This window comes from Magnolia sinica, chromosome 4, assembly GCF_029962835.1.
Source record: "Magnolia sinica isolate HGM2019 chromosome 4, MsV1, whole genome shotgun sequence".
Lineage (NCBI taxonomy): Eukaryota > Viridiplantae > Streptophyta > Magnoliopsida > Magnoliales > Magnoliaceae > Magnolia > Magnolia sinica.
In genome coordinates, this window is record NC_080576.1 from 24,030,891 (window position 1) to 24,047,472 (window position 16,582).

The 16,582-nt window shown below is 42.4% G+C and overlaps 1 protein-coding gene across 1 annotated transcript; it reads right to left on the bottom strand.

Annotated features, from left to right (window-relative positions):
- Nucleotides 1-4,155: 4,155 nt before the first annotated feature.
- Nucleotides 4,156-6,192, bottom strand: LOC131244088 (pentatricopeptide repeat-containing protein At3g62890-like). The gene has a single exon (XM_058243747.1). The coding sequence runs from the start codon at nucleotides 6,190-6,192 to the stop codon at nucleotides 4,156-4,158; it is 2,037 nt and encodes a 678-aa protein (XP_058099730.1).
- Between the last annotated feature and the right edge of the window lie 10,390 nt (nucleotides 6,193-16,582).

Sequence of the window (16,582 nt, forward strand, 5' to 3'; positions counted from 1 at the left end):
GAGAGAGAGAGTAATTAATTCATGTAAGGCCATAAATGCTAGGGTTGACTCATGGGGAAAATAAATGCCATAATTGCTTGTAAGCATTTATTACTTGGCATGGGGTGATGACATCATCCCATGACAACTTAGGAAATTGTGCCATTGTGATATGTGGGCCCTGCAAATGTGAGGTCCATAGCTATTACAATGTGCGAGCTACATCTCATGATCTAAGCGTCGCATTGACGCACGAGACGCGGCGTCGGCGCGGTTGCAATGGTATAAGTTTCGGGTCGAGCCGACTCAGATATACGGGACACATCCGAGGGTCGCACGCAAACGCCGATAACCGACTGCGGGTCGCCGGAATTCAATCGGGATGACCGGCGAAGCCTATGAAACATTTCAGGCTAAGATATGGGTCTTACACTTGGTCTACTATCAGAAAGTCGACCATTACTGTCGCCTAATGCGGAAGGTTTCCAGCAGTAAGTAGTAGCGAGATGATACCTTCTGGGAGTATCTGTCCTCCAGAGAATCCGATCAATGGGGTACGCACCGGCTGTAAGGTCAATCGTTCAATATCTATTTTTTTGAATGCCTGAGTGAATAGTACGTCAGCAGATGATCCTGTGTCGACGAGTATGCGGAACACCCTTCGGTTTGCGATGGTTAAAGTGATAAGTAACGCGTCATCATAAGGATGATGAATGCCTTGAAAATCTTCATTGGTGAACGAGATGTAATATTTTTCTCTCTTCTTTTCCTTCGAAGGCCGAGCTATGATTAGGATCTCGGACTTGGGTCGACTGATGCTCCTGGCGTGACTTTTTCGAGCATTATTTGAGTCGCTTCCATCGCGGGGACCACCAACGATAGTCCGAATCTCCTTCATGGGTCAGTTATCCCCCTAGCATTCTTCGGTTGTCCCGGTTCTCTCGACGTGTTCTCTGAGCCGGCCTTCTCGAATAAGTCTTTCGATCTCTTCCTTCAAGTGATAACAACCACTCGTACTGTGGCCATGATCGCGATAGTAGTGGCAATACTTATCCTTATTCTGTCGGTTCGGATTACTCCGAAGCTTATTCGGCCAGCTGACAAATCTTTCACTCTTGATTTTCATCAGCACTTGCTCTTGAGGTTTGTTAAGCGGGGTGTATGTAAAAAACCTTCGGTCGGGTCACTTACCCAACTTGCGTTCATCGCATGTTCAGTCGTCATTACGCTTTTTTCCTCCGCTCGAGTCAATTTCCTTTTTGGCTGATTCTTTGGCTGGGGTTTTTGCGTTCTGAGCGGCCTCACGCAAGTTTCGTGTTTCCTCGGCGTCCGCGTATTTATCTGACTGAGTCATGAATTCAGCCAAAGTCTCAGGTAGATTCTTGTCCAGGGATGCTAGAAATGGCTTATCCTTAACGCCTTGTATGATGGAATTGAGTGTCGTCTTTTCTGAATGTTTCCGAACTTGGAGTGATTCAAAGTTGAAACGTTTGATGTAGTATTTCAGTAGCTTTCCCTCCTTCTGAACTATGTTGTTCAGATGTGCAAGGGGCTTTAACTTCTTTTTCCCACCAATGAAGTTGGTAAGGAATGCATTACTGAGCTCTGTAAACGAGTTAATGGACTTTGGTTTCAGCTGTTTGAACTAAAGTCGAGCTACGTCGGTTAAGGTGAGGGAGAAAGCTCGGCACATCACGACATCCAAGGCATCGTACGATTCCATGAATGTTCGAAAGCATTCGATGTGTTTAGTTGGGTCGATTTTACCGGTGAAAGGTGTAATTTGTGGAAGACAAAACCGTTCCAGTAGCCGAGCCTGCATTACTTCTTCCACAAACGGGGATGCCTTTGTTTCGAGCCTGTTTTGATGTGCATCCCGACTCTGCTTCATGTCCGCAATCTCTTCTCGTACTTCTTTCCTGAAGTCCTGGAGGTCGGCTTTCCAGGGCTCGTCGCTTTCTATCATCCCTTCAACCGGAGGCCGGCTGCGCCTTCGCCGATCTATCTCGTGTCGGAGATCAGTGGGGGGCAGCACGACAATCGTGGAATGAGCGGGTGCTGGCTCGGACGAACCGCCGGGTTGACTTCGCTGAGGGACTGATCGCGGAGCGATAGGCTCAGGGTCAGCTACTTATTGTGGGAAGGGCTGAACTTGCTGCCGATGTATCTGCTCCAAAATTTATTTCATGACGTTTATGTCGGATCTGAGTTCCTGGACCTCTTTATCCAATCGCCCATTACCTCGGTTCCACTGGGTATTTCTTGTCGCAGCAGAGGCCGCCGGACGAGCAATGGAATCTCGGCGATTGTCAGGTTGATTCTGAGTTTCTTGGGCTATGCTCACACCCGGCGGTCCAGTGACAGCGGCTTCATTTGGCTCTTCTTGGACCGTTCTTCTAGTTATCACCATTATAACGCGTTCACAGTTTCTGGGTAGAGCATGGAAAATGACTTTTTGTACAGATTTCCAACGACGGCGCCAAACTGTTGATGCAAAAAATTGTACTACACTCTTTAAACCTTCGAGTACCTGTACAGGAAGAAGACAAATGAGACCTTGGCTAAAGCAGGGAACCCTCCGATGCCAAAGTCAGGCTAGGAATCTAGGTCTTATAGTATTGAGGGGTTATGAGAGAGAGTTTTTTACGTACCTTTCACCCTTGGAGTCTCTCCAATTTATAGGAGATGAAGGATCCCACCGTACGGGGATTCTTTCCCAAATATCTCGGAGATTTGATTTAATTATAATTTATTTACGGATGTTTCTCGATCCTAAGATCCTCGGGATCAGAAATCCTTTTACAAGATTTTCGGAACGGTATTTAAGCTTATACCATTTCTTCCTCGCTTGGCTCGGCCTTGACCGACTCAAGTAATAAACAAGTCTCGGCTGGCTGCAAGGATAAAGATTTTTGCCTCCTATCGGACGGAACAAAGTCGGCTTATGGCTGATGTCATTTCTCAATCTAATAGCCGACACTATAACCGGCCTAATATGGGTCAGTTTTATAGTCGGTCAGGTGACTTCTAGCGTTTGGGTCTTAACCAACCCTTCTAGATGTTGTTGTCTCGTTAGCTGAGCTAACTTTATGCATCTTATTTTGCCTACGGCTCCTGACTCTTAAGGTCTTGGTTGAGATTCGTTTCCCAGAAATCCAAGCTAAGTCTCTCCTTTAGGCTTTGTCTCGTCTCGGTCCAACACGTTGCCTCGGACTCTCGGGGAGTACCAATAGAGTTGGTCCATTCCATAAGGATAATGCACAGGGAACAGTTGGCATGGGAACAACCTTAGAAATCTTCCAGATTCTGTACAATCCCACCCTATTTTGTATATTCCACTTGATATATTCGTGAAATTCCACAACTTAAGGTGGGACACAATGTTAAGGCAGGGGTTCTGTACTGCATCTCATACGTCGCCTTAAAATTGTGGCTCACCTAAGTTTTGGAATGGCATGAATGTATAACCTAACTCCCTTATGCTTGGAAAGTGTTCTCCTAGCATAACCTAACTCCCTTATGCTTGGAAAGTATTCTCTCAGCATATTTTGTTATATAAGGAGAACACATATAGAGAGATGCACATCTTCTTGGTGATTACTTGGTGGAAGTTTCCTTGTATAGTGAGAGAGTTGAGCTGGCGTTTTTCCACAACACAACATGTGATTTTACAGGCATGGGGGATGATTTTACATGGTGTGGCCTCCCTGAGTTTTGGAATAACCTGATTTTTTTGGATATAATGAGAATATGAAGTGGCACACATATTGGATATTATTCACACATCAAAGTGCGCCTCACCTGTTGCTTTGTAGGTTAAGCTTTTCAGACAAAGCTTTGCAGTTGATCCGGCCATGAGTACAAAAATAGCATTTTTGTTAACAGAGACAAAAGCTTTAAGATCCTGAACCTCTCAAAAATGAATTTCATCGCATTTTCCTGAGTAACGAAAAATGAAAACTACAATATTCTCAACCTCTCAAAAAATGGCTTTCAATTAGTCATAGTTACAAGATGTGCGCTCAAGGATCCCAATAGCAGATTGTGCAGTCCTCCCTCTTAATTTACCAAACAAACAACAAATTATGAATTGAATAGCATTTTGAATTGCAAATACATATGGTACAATCAATATTCTGTTCAAAGAATGATCAGCAGCAGTTCAACCTATCTTCTTCACCAGTAGTCCCTACAAGAACAGGAACCATCTCGAAAATGGTGAAAACGGTTGCGATCCCTCACAATAATCTCCCTCTTGAACAACTTAGCCATAAGCTTAGTAGCAGCATGGCAGTCACTGCACATACGGAGGTTCTTCACCACCCGAATCGGCTTACCCGGTCCCGTGCTCATAACCCCAAAAGCAATAGCGATCTTCTCACTGTGATATCTAACGGCATTCTCCTTCTCCTCCTCTTCAATGTCATGGAAAACCGAGGTTGTATCAGGTTCATGCCCAAGATCCCTCAATTCCATAGCAATCTCATCTAAAAATGCACTGATCTGTGTGAACTGCGGGTGGGACGTGTCACCGATCACGAATTCATGGACAACATTGTTCACCTCAATCAAACTACACCCAGGTGTTTTATGGACCCCCCTCCCTAACATCATCTTTCTGCAGCTCTCCACATCATCCCAACGATTCATTGATGCATACACGTTTGACAAAAACACATAATTCCCCCCATCGCAAGGGTCTAACTCTAAGAGATGTTTGGTCACTTGCTCACTTAGTTTTGCATCTTTATGAATCCTACATGCACGGAGTAAGCTCCCCCATACTGCGCAGTTAGGCTTCATGGGCATGGTCTCTATGAGTTTCAATGCTTCCTCAAGGAACCCTGCTCGGCCAAGAAGGTCGACCATGCATCCATAGTGCTCAATCCCCGGTTCGATGCCGTAAACCCCAATCTGAGAGAAAAACCGCCTGCCCTCAGAGATCAAACCCGAGTGGCTACATGCACATAAGAGCCCAACAAAGGTGACTCCATCGGGCCTAGTCCTCTCATTCTCCATCGCAACGAAAGCATCTATGGCTTCCTTTCCATAACCATGCATTCCTAATCCTACAATAATTGTATTCCAACAATAGACATTCTTCCTGGACAGCCCATGAAAGACTTCAAGAGCGGTTTCTATACTCCCACACTTGTAATACATGTCTAGGAGAGCATTACCCAAAACAACATCAATTCTAAAATTGTGGTGTTTTATATAAGCATGAATCCATCTACCCATATCTAAAGCACCCAAATGAGCACAGGCAGACAACAAGCTAACCATGGTTACCTCAGTCGGCTTCACATTCTCCACTTGCATTTGTTGAAACATCGAAATCGCTCTGTTAAACTCCCTGCATTGAACATAGCCTGTGATCATCGTATTCCAAGTCACCGAGTTCTTTGCGGACCCCATCTGATCGAACAACTCCTGAGCTGTCTCCAGAAGACCTGACTTACAATACCCATCAATTATCGCATTCCATGAGATCACATCTTTGACAGGATTTTGGTCAAAGATCATCCTTGCAGAATGGACATCATCCCACTTGCAATAGCAAGTAATCATGGAATTCCAGGACGCCGAATTCCTCTCTGGCATTTCATCAAACAGTCTTCGTGCATCGGACGCAAGCCCATGCTTACTCAACACTCCAATCATTGCATTATGTGCCACAACATCTCTTTCAGGCATTCCATCAAACACTTTCTTCGCAGAGCATAAATCTCCTATCTTTCCATAAAAATTCAATATCCCAGTGAGCAAAAACAGATCAAAATCAAAACCCATTTTCAGAATCTGGCAATGAACAGCCTCCCCTACTTTGATTTCTGAAAAAACAACGCACCCATGAAGAACTGCAGAAAATGTGGTTTTATCTGGGGCGACATTTTGACGCAGCATTTTGCTATAAAAGCCCAAAAACTGTTGACCCGAACCCGATTCTACCGACAATCGAATCAATGAATTCCACGCATACAAGTAGGGTCTCCGTAGGTTTTGCACAAAAAGCAAAGCGTTGTCGAGTTTTCGGGATCGAGCGCAGGAGGAGAGGAAATGGGTGATGAGAGAATTGGATTGGAGGTGTATGTTTGTAAGAATTTGAGCTTGGATTTGCTGCAAGTGTCTGAGATTTATGGAAGAGTTTTGAAGGCGGAAGAGAAGATGATCGGAGAGGGAGGAGAGACTTCTTCTAGGAATGGAACTCATGAATCACAGATGAAAAAATTCATTAGAGAGCGCGCGGGGAAATGGACGATTCGGAATTCGCACGTGTCCGGCAGCTACGATCAGAATTCCCAACCTAGTTTCGTACCATTTTCATGATTTTGACTCTTCATCAGGCATTCAACTGATGGGTCAGGATTGGCTACTACCCCAGCAGGGCCTATATAGAGACGGACGGTCCTGATAGGGGCTCTGTGGGGGCCACCGTGATGTATGTTTTTTTTTTAATCTAGGCCGTTCATCCATTTTGACAGGTCCTTTTAGGGTATGATTCTAGAAAGGAGGCAGATCGAAGGCTAAGTGTTTAATGGTAGGAGTTCAATCGTCACTGTTTTCTGTGGTGGGTCTACTTAGAGCTTTGGATCTGCCTCGTTCTTTGGCTCGTGCTTTAAAATGATCTCTCAAATTGATAGAAGGTGTGGATACAGCACATACATGATGGTGGCTCTACATACCTTGGTGATGTCACTTTGTAAGAGTAAGTTTTATATAGCGTTCTCTCTCGAAGCGGAATCGATAGAGGACCGGACGCGGATTTAAGTTTTATATAGCGTTCTGCCTGGAAGCGGAAAAGATGGACGACTAGACGCCGATTTCTTGCAAAAAATTAAGAATATCCAAGCAGATTTGGCATGGCCTTTGGTGGGCCCAGCTTAATAAATATGTTTCATATCCACACCGTTCATTCGTTTTTTCAGAACATTTAATAACGTTATCCTGAAAATTAAGCAGATCCAAATTTCTGGTGGACCACAAATAAAATATAATAAAATTATAATTTATAAATCGATTGAGTTCGGGTTGGATCAGGCAAGCCAAGCTTGACCAAATTTTGTTCTGAGTTAGTGTTTGTACAAACACGAGACTGAACCCAGTACATCCTGGCCAAGCCCGACCCAATGTCAAGTCAGTTAGGTTGAACCCGCCCGACTTTCAATCCTAATTTATTCAGGATTAATCAGTTTAAAATTATGAGTTAATTGCTTTTTTAGAGTCAATATGCTTTATTAGTTTAACTTAGTTGTTGAAACACTGACTTATAAGGAGTTCACACTAATATTAATATGGTGTCGCATTTCAGGTACTTTTAATCTATTCCTCTTTATTTTCATTGTTCTCATATTACGTTTATTGCATTTATCTATACATTAAGGATGATGTATCATTTAAGTTGGGGGTAGGGTTTCCTTTAAAAATTCTTCAAATTATACCAATTATGCTGAAATTTTGAAATTTTAGGTTAAAATTTTTAAAAATTTTGAATTTTTTTTCATGAATTTAAATGATTTTAAAGATAATCTAGATATTAAAATGATACGATATTCAATATTGAGGATTTTTGAAGCCTGGATTATAGTTTTTGATAGATTTCAAAGTGAGTTCGAAGTTATTAATTCTTAATTGAAAAGTTTAATCATTAATTAAGTTATGTAATTCACATGTCACATCTAGCTTACACACTAAAGTTTCAAAGTTAGATATTGAATTGCCAACTTGATGCTTTTTGAGAATGTTGTCCAGCATGTTCAAGTGAGAAAAAAAAAATACCTGGCTAAAAAATAGTTGTTTAAAAAAAGGCTACCTATTTTAGTGTCCATGAAAAGAAAAACAAGAAACAAGAGAAAGAATATTTGAATGGAAAAGAAAAAGCTTGACAATAGTGTAAAAGCCGTTGATAGAAAAAATCAAAAGTTAAAAGAGTAGAGTATTAAACTGTAAGGTAAGTTTTGGTTTAAACTTTGATTATCCTGAATACACTTTTGATTATCAATGTTATTATGAAAGTAGAGAGCCAAACATTTGGTTGTGTTAAGTCTAAATTTCATTATACACCTATGGAATTCAATGTTTAGAATTTTTCTAATTGTAGGATTAATGCATTGAACTTGATTAAGATATTTACCAAGTGCTAGAGTTTATGTGAAAGTTGTGCTTTTCATTAATGTGTTTTAGATTTTTATAATATATAATATTTTTAGAATTGTTTGAATTTATAGGAATTTATTCACTTAGTTTTGAAATATATTTTGCATGTTTTGCTTGGGACTAGAAAAATGTTGGTTAGGGTTGTGATAACGCCTAAATATTGCATACGTATGCCCTCAATTGCACTGGTTTCAAATGCATTTAAGTAATTAATTAATGTATGCAAAGTAATTTTGGATATAAAGTTGAACACGTACTTAAATAAATGATTCGAAGCTCAAAAAGAGATCAAGCTCGAAGGCAATGAAGAATTGAATGTATGGAAGACAATATTGAAGGTTTCAAGTACTAAAGATCTAAAAAAAACCAAGTACCAAAGACAGAAAAAAGTCTAAAAAATTACACAATCTAATAACAGACTGTTCGGTCTCACTTGAGGTTGGTTTGGTCCAACCGAAAGTGTCAAAAACAGCATAGCAAGAAACAATGTTTTTCATATTTAATTCAGATCAACAGTTAAGTGCGATCGAAGTGATGTTCGATGCCACCGAAGGTGGGTTTGGTGTGACTGAAAGGAGATAAGGACTTCAAACAGATTTTGAGGAAATTAGGTTGAAGCTTCGGCTGGACTCGACTTGACTTCAGTGCAACCGAAGGTGGGCTCGGTGCGACCGAAATGAAACAAAAGTGCGAAAATTTGAAGTCGGTGCAAAGTCAATACGGAATTTTTCTATTTAAAAGAGTGTTTTAGGTTATTCTAAGTACGAAATAAGGTTTAGGAGATAAACCAAGGGGTGGCGGAGCTTCTACGAAGCCGCCCTTCTTTTTCAATCCTTTAGTTCTATTTTGTCTTTTATGTTTTTTCCTTCTTTTTTTTTTGTTATAGGATGTTAGTCATGCTAGGCTAATCTTTTAACTAAGGCTAAGGGATGAATCTTATAGTTGATTATAATATTTAGTCTATTTGATTCAATAAATAATAGTTTGAATAATGATGTTAGATTGAATTGATTTGAATTTTACTTTAAAGCCTTTGAATTGTTTATTTTTAAATTGGTTGTGAACTACGATTATAATGAGTGGTTTGATTTAGCAATGGTTTAGCTTGATATATATATATATATATATATATATATATATATATATATATATATAGATTTATTGTAAACCTTAGTTACAATAGATGTTATTGATTCCTTGTGATTGAGATCCGAGTGCTTCATGAGAGAATCGTTCACTATGTCGAAGAAGCGGAACATGCCTTACCGCGAGAGACATTAGTCCCTCAAACAAGTCGCGCAGAAATAAAGGACTTGCGGGAGCAACTCAAAACCATGCAGAAGCTTCAAATACAACAAGTGGCCAATCTCCTCTCAACAAAATTCATGTACCACTTTCCAGATTCACAAGTACCACGGAACTTCGAGGTATCCAAATTCAAGAGATACAACGACAGTGGGTGCCCTACGACACATCTCAATGCATTTTGTGGGGAATTGAATGCAATAACAGGGAATGAATGAGCCCTTATTCGCCTATTCCAAAAGCCTCTAAAGGGCATGCCTTGGACTGGTACACTTCCTTAGATTGCTACCAAATCAAGACTTGTGAGCATCTCTTGCAAGCGTTCGTCAATAGGTTTGCCTACAACCTCAATATGGCTCCCAGGAGAGCGGACTTGGTAGCATTGAGACAAAAAGACGACAAAACGTTATTTGCATATGTGGGACGATGGAAAGCAATGGCTGCTAGAATGCGCACCTTAATCGATGACGAGGAGAAAATCTCCATGATCGTCCATTTAACGAATCTAAGCATCTTTGGATATTTGATCCTGCATCCCTATGTGAACTTCGCTCAATTCATCCACATTGGAGAAAAAGTAGGAGGAGGAATATGTGCAGGGACAATATCCCCGTGGCCTCATTAGGCTACTCCAGTAAAACGGAACAAAGTCAAAGGAAGACCTGTGGGATACGGGAACGAAAATGGCAACAGTTCTGCCCATTGCCCAATAGAAGCAAATAACATCATTGCTGGAGCTCAAGGCACTCAACATGCGCCTCAACAAGGACACCAACAATATCAACAGCACTGCCCTCATCATCAACAATAGAGATATTAACCACCACCTCCACTGTAGCAAAAAACCATAACCAGAGCCTCCGCAATCACAGCAGCAACAACAACAATAACTCAGGGGAAATGCCCAGTACATTCATCAGAATTAAAGGATGACCAAGGAGTTTAGGAGGTTCACTCCATTCACATAAACGTACAGCCAAATCATAGTAACGTTACTACAGAAACAACTCCTCACTCCCCTACAACCCAGGCCACCTCCAAATCCTCTGTCAATGAACTATAATGGAAACGAGTATTGTGTGTTCCATTAGAGTTGAGGTCACTAATCAAAACAATGTTTCTCCCTGAAACATATGGTCCAAGATCTTGTCGATGGTCAAAAGATTTCCATCTCGATTCATGGGACTGCTCCAACAACTCCCACAAACATTCTCCAGAATCTCCTACTGCAGCATCAGTCAGACCCCCAACTCATCGAGCGGTCCAGCCATCAATTACGTCGAGAATGAAAGGATCGATCACTTTTTCTCTCCTATACAGTCTATCCATGTCATCTTGGAAGATAATTCCAATGCACCTTTGATCTTGCAAGGGGCATCCCAGACCCCTCTCCCAGTAGCTGAGCCAGTAATCCTTTAAGGAAGGAACACTCCTTATTTTCCATCACAGTCTCCTATCAACAATCAACCATGGGAATCGGTGGTATTGTAAGGCGCACCCTCTGGCTCGAACTAGTCATTCTGCAAGGGGCACCCCCAAGTCACGAACCAATAATCCTGGAGTGGGCTTTCTCCCTATATCCATCGTCACTCCCACCGATTCGGCAAGAGATAGCTCACAGAAGAACGAACTAGGAGCAGGTAATCTTGGAAGGGGTGCGCTAAACATATGAGCCAGTTGTCCTACAAGGGGTAGCCCGAGCAATCACCAACAGATCATTAGGGGCACCTCTCCGCATGCCACATCAGCTAGCTCATGATAGGAGGCTCCCCCACCAACCGTCGGTAATGGAAAAAAGGTTGTTATTCATCCCATGGCAGCCTCCAGCCACAAGAGCAGTCAAGCAGAGCCTAAGCCTTATATCATCTATGAGGATGAACCTTACCATATCTCATCTAGCGTAGGCAAAAGAGTAGTCCTACAGGAAAGAGCTCCTTACGAAGAGGAGACACTGATCATCCCTCCAGCACTAGCATAAACGCCAGCCACTGAAGAACTAATGACAGTCGAAGAAAAGGAGCATACATGTTACAAGTCGGTTCCTTGGCACTATTCGGAGTGCGACGAAGTGAAGAACCTGAACATTAACAGACACTGTGCTCGAAGAGATAATGAAGATTCCAAAGGCGCTCTATCAAGGCTAGGAAAGAGACAGCATATGATGTAGCGACACAGCTCAAGACGATCCCAACACAAATATCCATATGAGGGCTATTATGCACATCACGAATGCACCAGGAGCTCTTCGCTAAAACATTGAGCGACACTCATATCACCTCAAACACTCCACTCGAAATGATTGCGCTTGTGAATGGGCAACTCCTCGCTCCCAGGGCCATCACTTTCATGGATGAGGATCTTCCTCCCAAAGGCCGAAATCGTGAAAGATCTCTCAATATAGCTATCCGCTATGAGAATCTATGAGTTTCGTTGGTCCTCCTCGACAATGGGTAACGCCTGCACATGTGCCCACTCAGAACTGTAGTTCACCTCGGAATTGAACCATCCTGCTTCCGACCAAGCAACATGAGTGTTAGAGCCTTCGACAACTCTCGCCAGACTTTGGAGGGAGAAGTAGATATTGAGGTCCAGATTGGCCTAGATATTTCGGTTATCACTTTTCAAGTTTTGAAAATATTTGCATCATTCAACATGCTATTGGGAAGGCCATGGCTTCACAAAGTCGGAGTCATCCCTTTTAGTCTCCATCAACAGGTAAAATATATCCTGGACAACAAGGTAATCTTCGTCCTGGCTAAATATGAGTTTATCATTCCAAGCAACTATGGTACACAAGAACCAATCATCACGATCATCGACAACCATCATTCAGAAAAAGACATCCCCTACCACACTTTCGAGATCAAGACTGTGAATACAATTACCAATCCATCACCAATGAGCGGTGAGTATGTCTTCTCGCTAGTAGAAAGACAAAGCTTCAACTATTGTACAAAGAATCACTTCAAGACAAGTGCATTAGAGACGACCTACAATAAAAGGAAGTGGGGACTGGGATATAGGTTTGCCTTTAAAGAGAAGTGGAGAAAGGGAAATTTTTTATGCACACCAATCAACTTTGTTAGACCTGGAGCTCCTTACAAGGAGGGAACATTAGAAGGATTAACCGAACTATATAAAGGCCTTCCTTTATGCCTGAGCGAAGCACTATGGCCTCCTATCCGGTGGGAAACAATCCTAGGACCAGTGGGGAAAGAACCGCATGTACAAGAAGAAAAAGAAGCATCGGACCAAGAGCAAGACCAAGCACAACGCCTCAAGGACCATCGGGATGCCTTAATACCGACCATCACAGTCGCTCCAATAATCAACTAGGGTCACACCTTGCTTGTCTCGGCATCAATCAATCGAGGGGACAAGATCCCCGCTTTAGCAATTAACCAAGGGCACACCTTGTCTATCTCATAATCAATCAATCAAGGGGACAACATTCCCACTTCAACAATCAACCAAGGGCACACCCTGCATGTCTCGGCTATAATTAATCGAGGACAACTTCCTCACTTCAACAATCAACTAGGGGCACACCCCCTCCTGTCTCAGCTTCAATCAATCTAGGAGACAACCTCCCCGCTTCAACAATCAACCAAGGGCACACCCTGCCGGTTTTAACACCAGTCAATCGAGGGGACAACCTCCCCGCTTTAGCTATCAACCAGGGGCACACCCTACCATCTCAGCTTCAATCAATCGAGGGGACAACCTCCTCACTCCAACAATCAACTAGGGGCACACTCTACCGGTCTCAGCATCAATCAATTGAGGGGACAACCTCCCTGCTCCAACAATCAGCCAGGGGCATAACCTGCCCATCTTAGCATTAGTCAACCAGGAGCATGCCCTGTCCACACCACTTACAACATCAGCTACACCAGCGTCGTCCACCAACAGCCAGGAGTCGAAATCCCCACAATCCAGTCACAACCACGACAATCCAATTCATTGAACCAAAAAGGGAAATGTCCAATGTTGGATTGGTCCGATGTGCAAATCCCGACACAGTACTAGATGGCGGAGCCGGAAGAGCTCAAATGCACGGTAAGTGATCCAGGAGGGACTAAGCACAACTTAAATCTAGAACCCAACCAAGGGAAAGTCATGGTCATCAGGCTAGGCCATGACTCTCCATCCAATGCACCAACCCTCGCTGTTGTAGGGGAGGGAACATAGGTTCTCAATTGAACAGCTACTCCTCTAACCACCGAAGCAGCCGATGAGCCATCCAAGGGCACCGGTCTAAAAAAATGTCATTTTAGGTAGCATTTTGCATCCTAAACCAGATCATGGTCAATCAAGGTTCGCAATACCGGCCTACTTAAGGTCCCTTGGAGCCCAAAAATAAATAAATAATCTTCAAAAACCCAAAACATCAAGCATTCTAATTTCTCAAAATTTTCAAAAATAAAATAGCTTTTCAATTCCTGCATTCAATAATGTTCCTAGTTCATCTGAAGCGTCGTATGAGTTTGAAGTTGACACATATGATTTCAACATCTAGCTGGACTTCGAACTCATGGGTATGGACGAAGTCCTGTGTGGAGAAATGATGATCTGACTCCTAAACTTGAGGATCGCCTTAAGATTGTCTAACTTCGCATTCTTGTATGAAGACTTGCTAGGGCTTGATGAAGAGCTCGTTGTACACTATTTGTTGACAAAGCCAGAGATGAAGCCAATAAAGCATAAGCTTAGACGGACGAAGCCAGAATGGGCCCTGAAAGTTCGCAACAAAGTCATCAAATAATACAACACGAGATTCTTAATAGCTTCTAACTATCCTGAATGGCTCGCTAACATCGTGCTAGTACCAAAGAAGGGTGACAAAGTCCATATGTGCATCGACTTCCAAGATCTCAATAAAGCCAATCTTAAATATGACTTTCCCCTACCATACATTAACACTCTGGTCGGCAGCATTGCAGGGCACAATATCTCCTCATTTATGGACGATTTCTTGGGCTATAATCAAATCAAGATGATCGTCGAAGATCGCAAGAAGACTTCGTTTATCATGTCATGGGGAATATTATACTACAGGGTTGTGTCATTTGATCAGAAGAACGCAGGAGCTACATACCAGCGAGCGATGACGACCTTGTTCCACGACATGATGAACAAGGAGATGGAACTGTACGTTGATGATGGCTCCAAGGACATAAGAAATCTACGACCTTCTTGGCAAATTTAAGTACATCGACCGCTTCATTGCACAGCTCACTCCCACGTGTGAGCCAATATTCAAATTCTTTCGTGAGAATTCACCTAAGAAATGGAATGACGATTTTCAAGCCACCTTCGATCGTATCAGAAGATATCTCATGAATCCACTAGTTCTAATGTCACCTACTCCTAGACGACCTCTACTATTATATATCTCAGTAGCAGCGGACGCCATCAACTGCGTCCTCGACCAACACGATGAAACAAGAAGGAATGAATAAGCAATATATTATCTAAGTCGCAAATTCACCAATTATGTGACCGAATTTTTAGCACTCGAGAAGACATGCCCGGCCTGAGTCCGGGCAACTCAGCAATACATGATCACATATCATATTCTTCTGTTCGCTCGCATGGATCTGCTCAAATACTTGTTCGAGAAGCCGACACTTACTGGAAGGATAGCCAAATAACAGTTACTTTTGTCTGAGTTTGACATTACTTATATCATTTATATGGCAATTAAGGGACAAGCCCTAGTCAATCATCTTGTTGCCCACTCACTACCTGATTATTAGCCACTAAAGACCTTTCCCGGTAAAGACCTCTTACTCATCGAGGAAAAGAAGGCATATGAGTGGTCGTTATTCTTCGACGACGTAGCAAACTCCAAGGGAAGTGGAATCCGAGTTATTCTCTAATCTCCCGACAATGTCCCAAGTCCTATCTCTAGGTGTATAGCATTCGAGTGCACCAACAACATAGCAGAGTACGAAACTTATATTGCTGGTTTGAAAGAAGTCAAAATCTTAGGTGTAAAGAAGCTACAAGTTTTCAGAGACTTACAGCTTATATTTAACCAAACCAATGGCAATTGAAAGACTAAAGATTGAAAATTTGATACCATAGTACGTGTATCTCAAGATTTTCACCAAAAAATCCAAAGAAATCACTATCTCATACATGCCACAAGCAAAGAATCAGTTCGCATACGCTCTTGTCACGTTAGCATCCATGTTAGAAATACTCGCATATGCTCTTCTCACGTCAACATCGTTGCTAGAAATTCTAAAAGAAGATTAGAAACTTCACAATGGGAGCTCACGGTTGACACGTCGCCATGCGTGGAAATATGGCTTCACCGTATTCCAGGTATTGGGCAGTGGGCCACTGATGTCCGAAAGAAATAAAAAGCTAAAATGACCCGTTCAGGACTAGCGTCCAAGGTATTTGTACACATGCACTGCAGAGAGAAAGAGGAACCTCCTGTACCAATGATCCGGATGGCTGAAAAATGGGCCCCAACTACTTCAAAACAAAAACCAGTGTACAATACGCACGTGTCAGGGATTTTGCACCGAGTGCATTTTCGTAAAGGTGTATGTCGGTGTACCAATGGTTACCCGCCGGTAAGCCAATTGGGCAGTCCAATAGGAGAATGGTTACTCACCCTCGCGGATATCCAGATCACCTTCCAAATTGTGGGACGCATTGTAAGATGGGACCTATCTTAAAGACCTATCCTAACCATCTAGTCGGTAGGGATCGAATGGATGGTCCAACTGAACGGACCAAATTCAATGAGCTAAACCAGATGGTTACTATTATCTGTGGTTTTTCAGTAAACCCCATCCGCAATGGGATCAATGATTTGGACGATCTGGATTGCCAAATAACTATGCCCATTATAAGGTAAATGACTCACCACCAAATTTTTTTAATGATAGGGTGAACCATCATGGCCTCGAGGTGTCGGGCCCTATGATCCATGATTAAAGAGTCTCGTTCATGGAGTCTATGGTATGGAGTGGTGTGTGTTGGGCCACATGGTGGATGGACTTTTCTCATGGATGGAACAATCCAAACCATTAAATTGGTGATATCTAATTAGACGACAACAATTGAGCCATTCAAATGAAATAATAATAATAATAAAGACTCAAAAATGAATTAATATTTA

Bases quoted from the DNA above. Each gene is read 5' to 3' on its own strand.
- LOC131244088 (XM_058243747.1), bottom strand. From the start codon at position 6,192: ATGAGTTCCATTCCTAGAAGAAGTCTCTCCTCCCTCTCCGATCATCTT.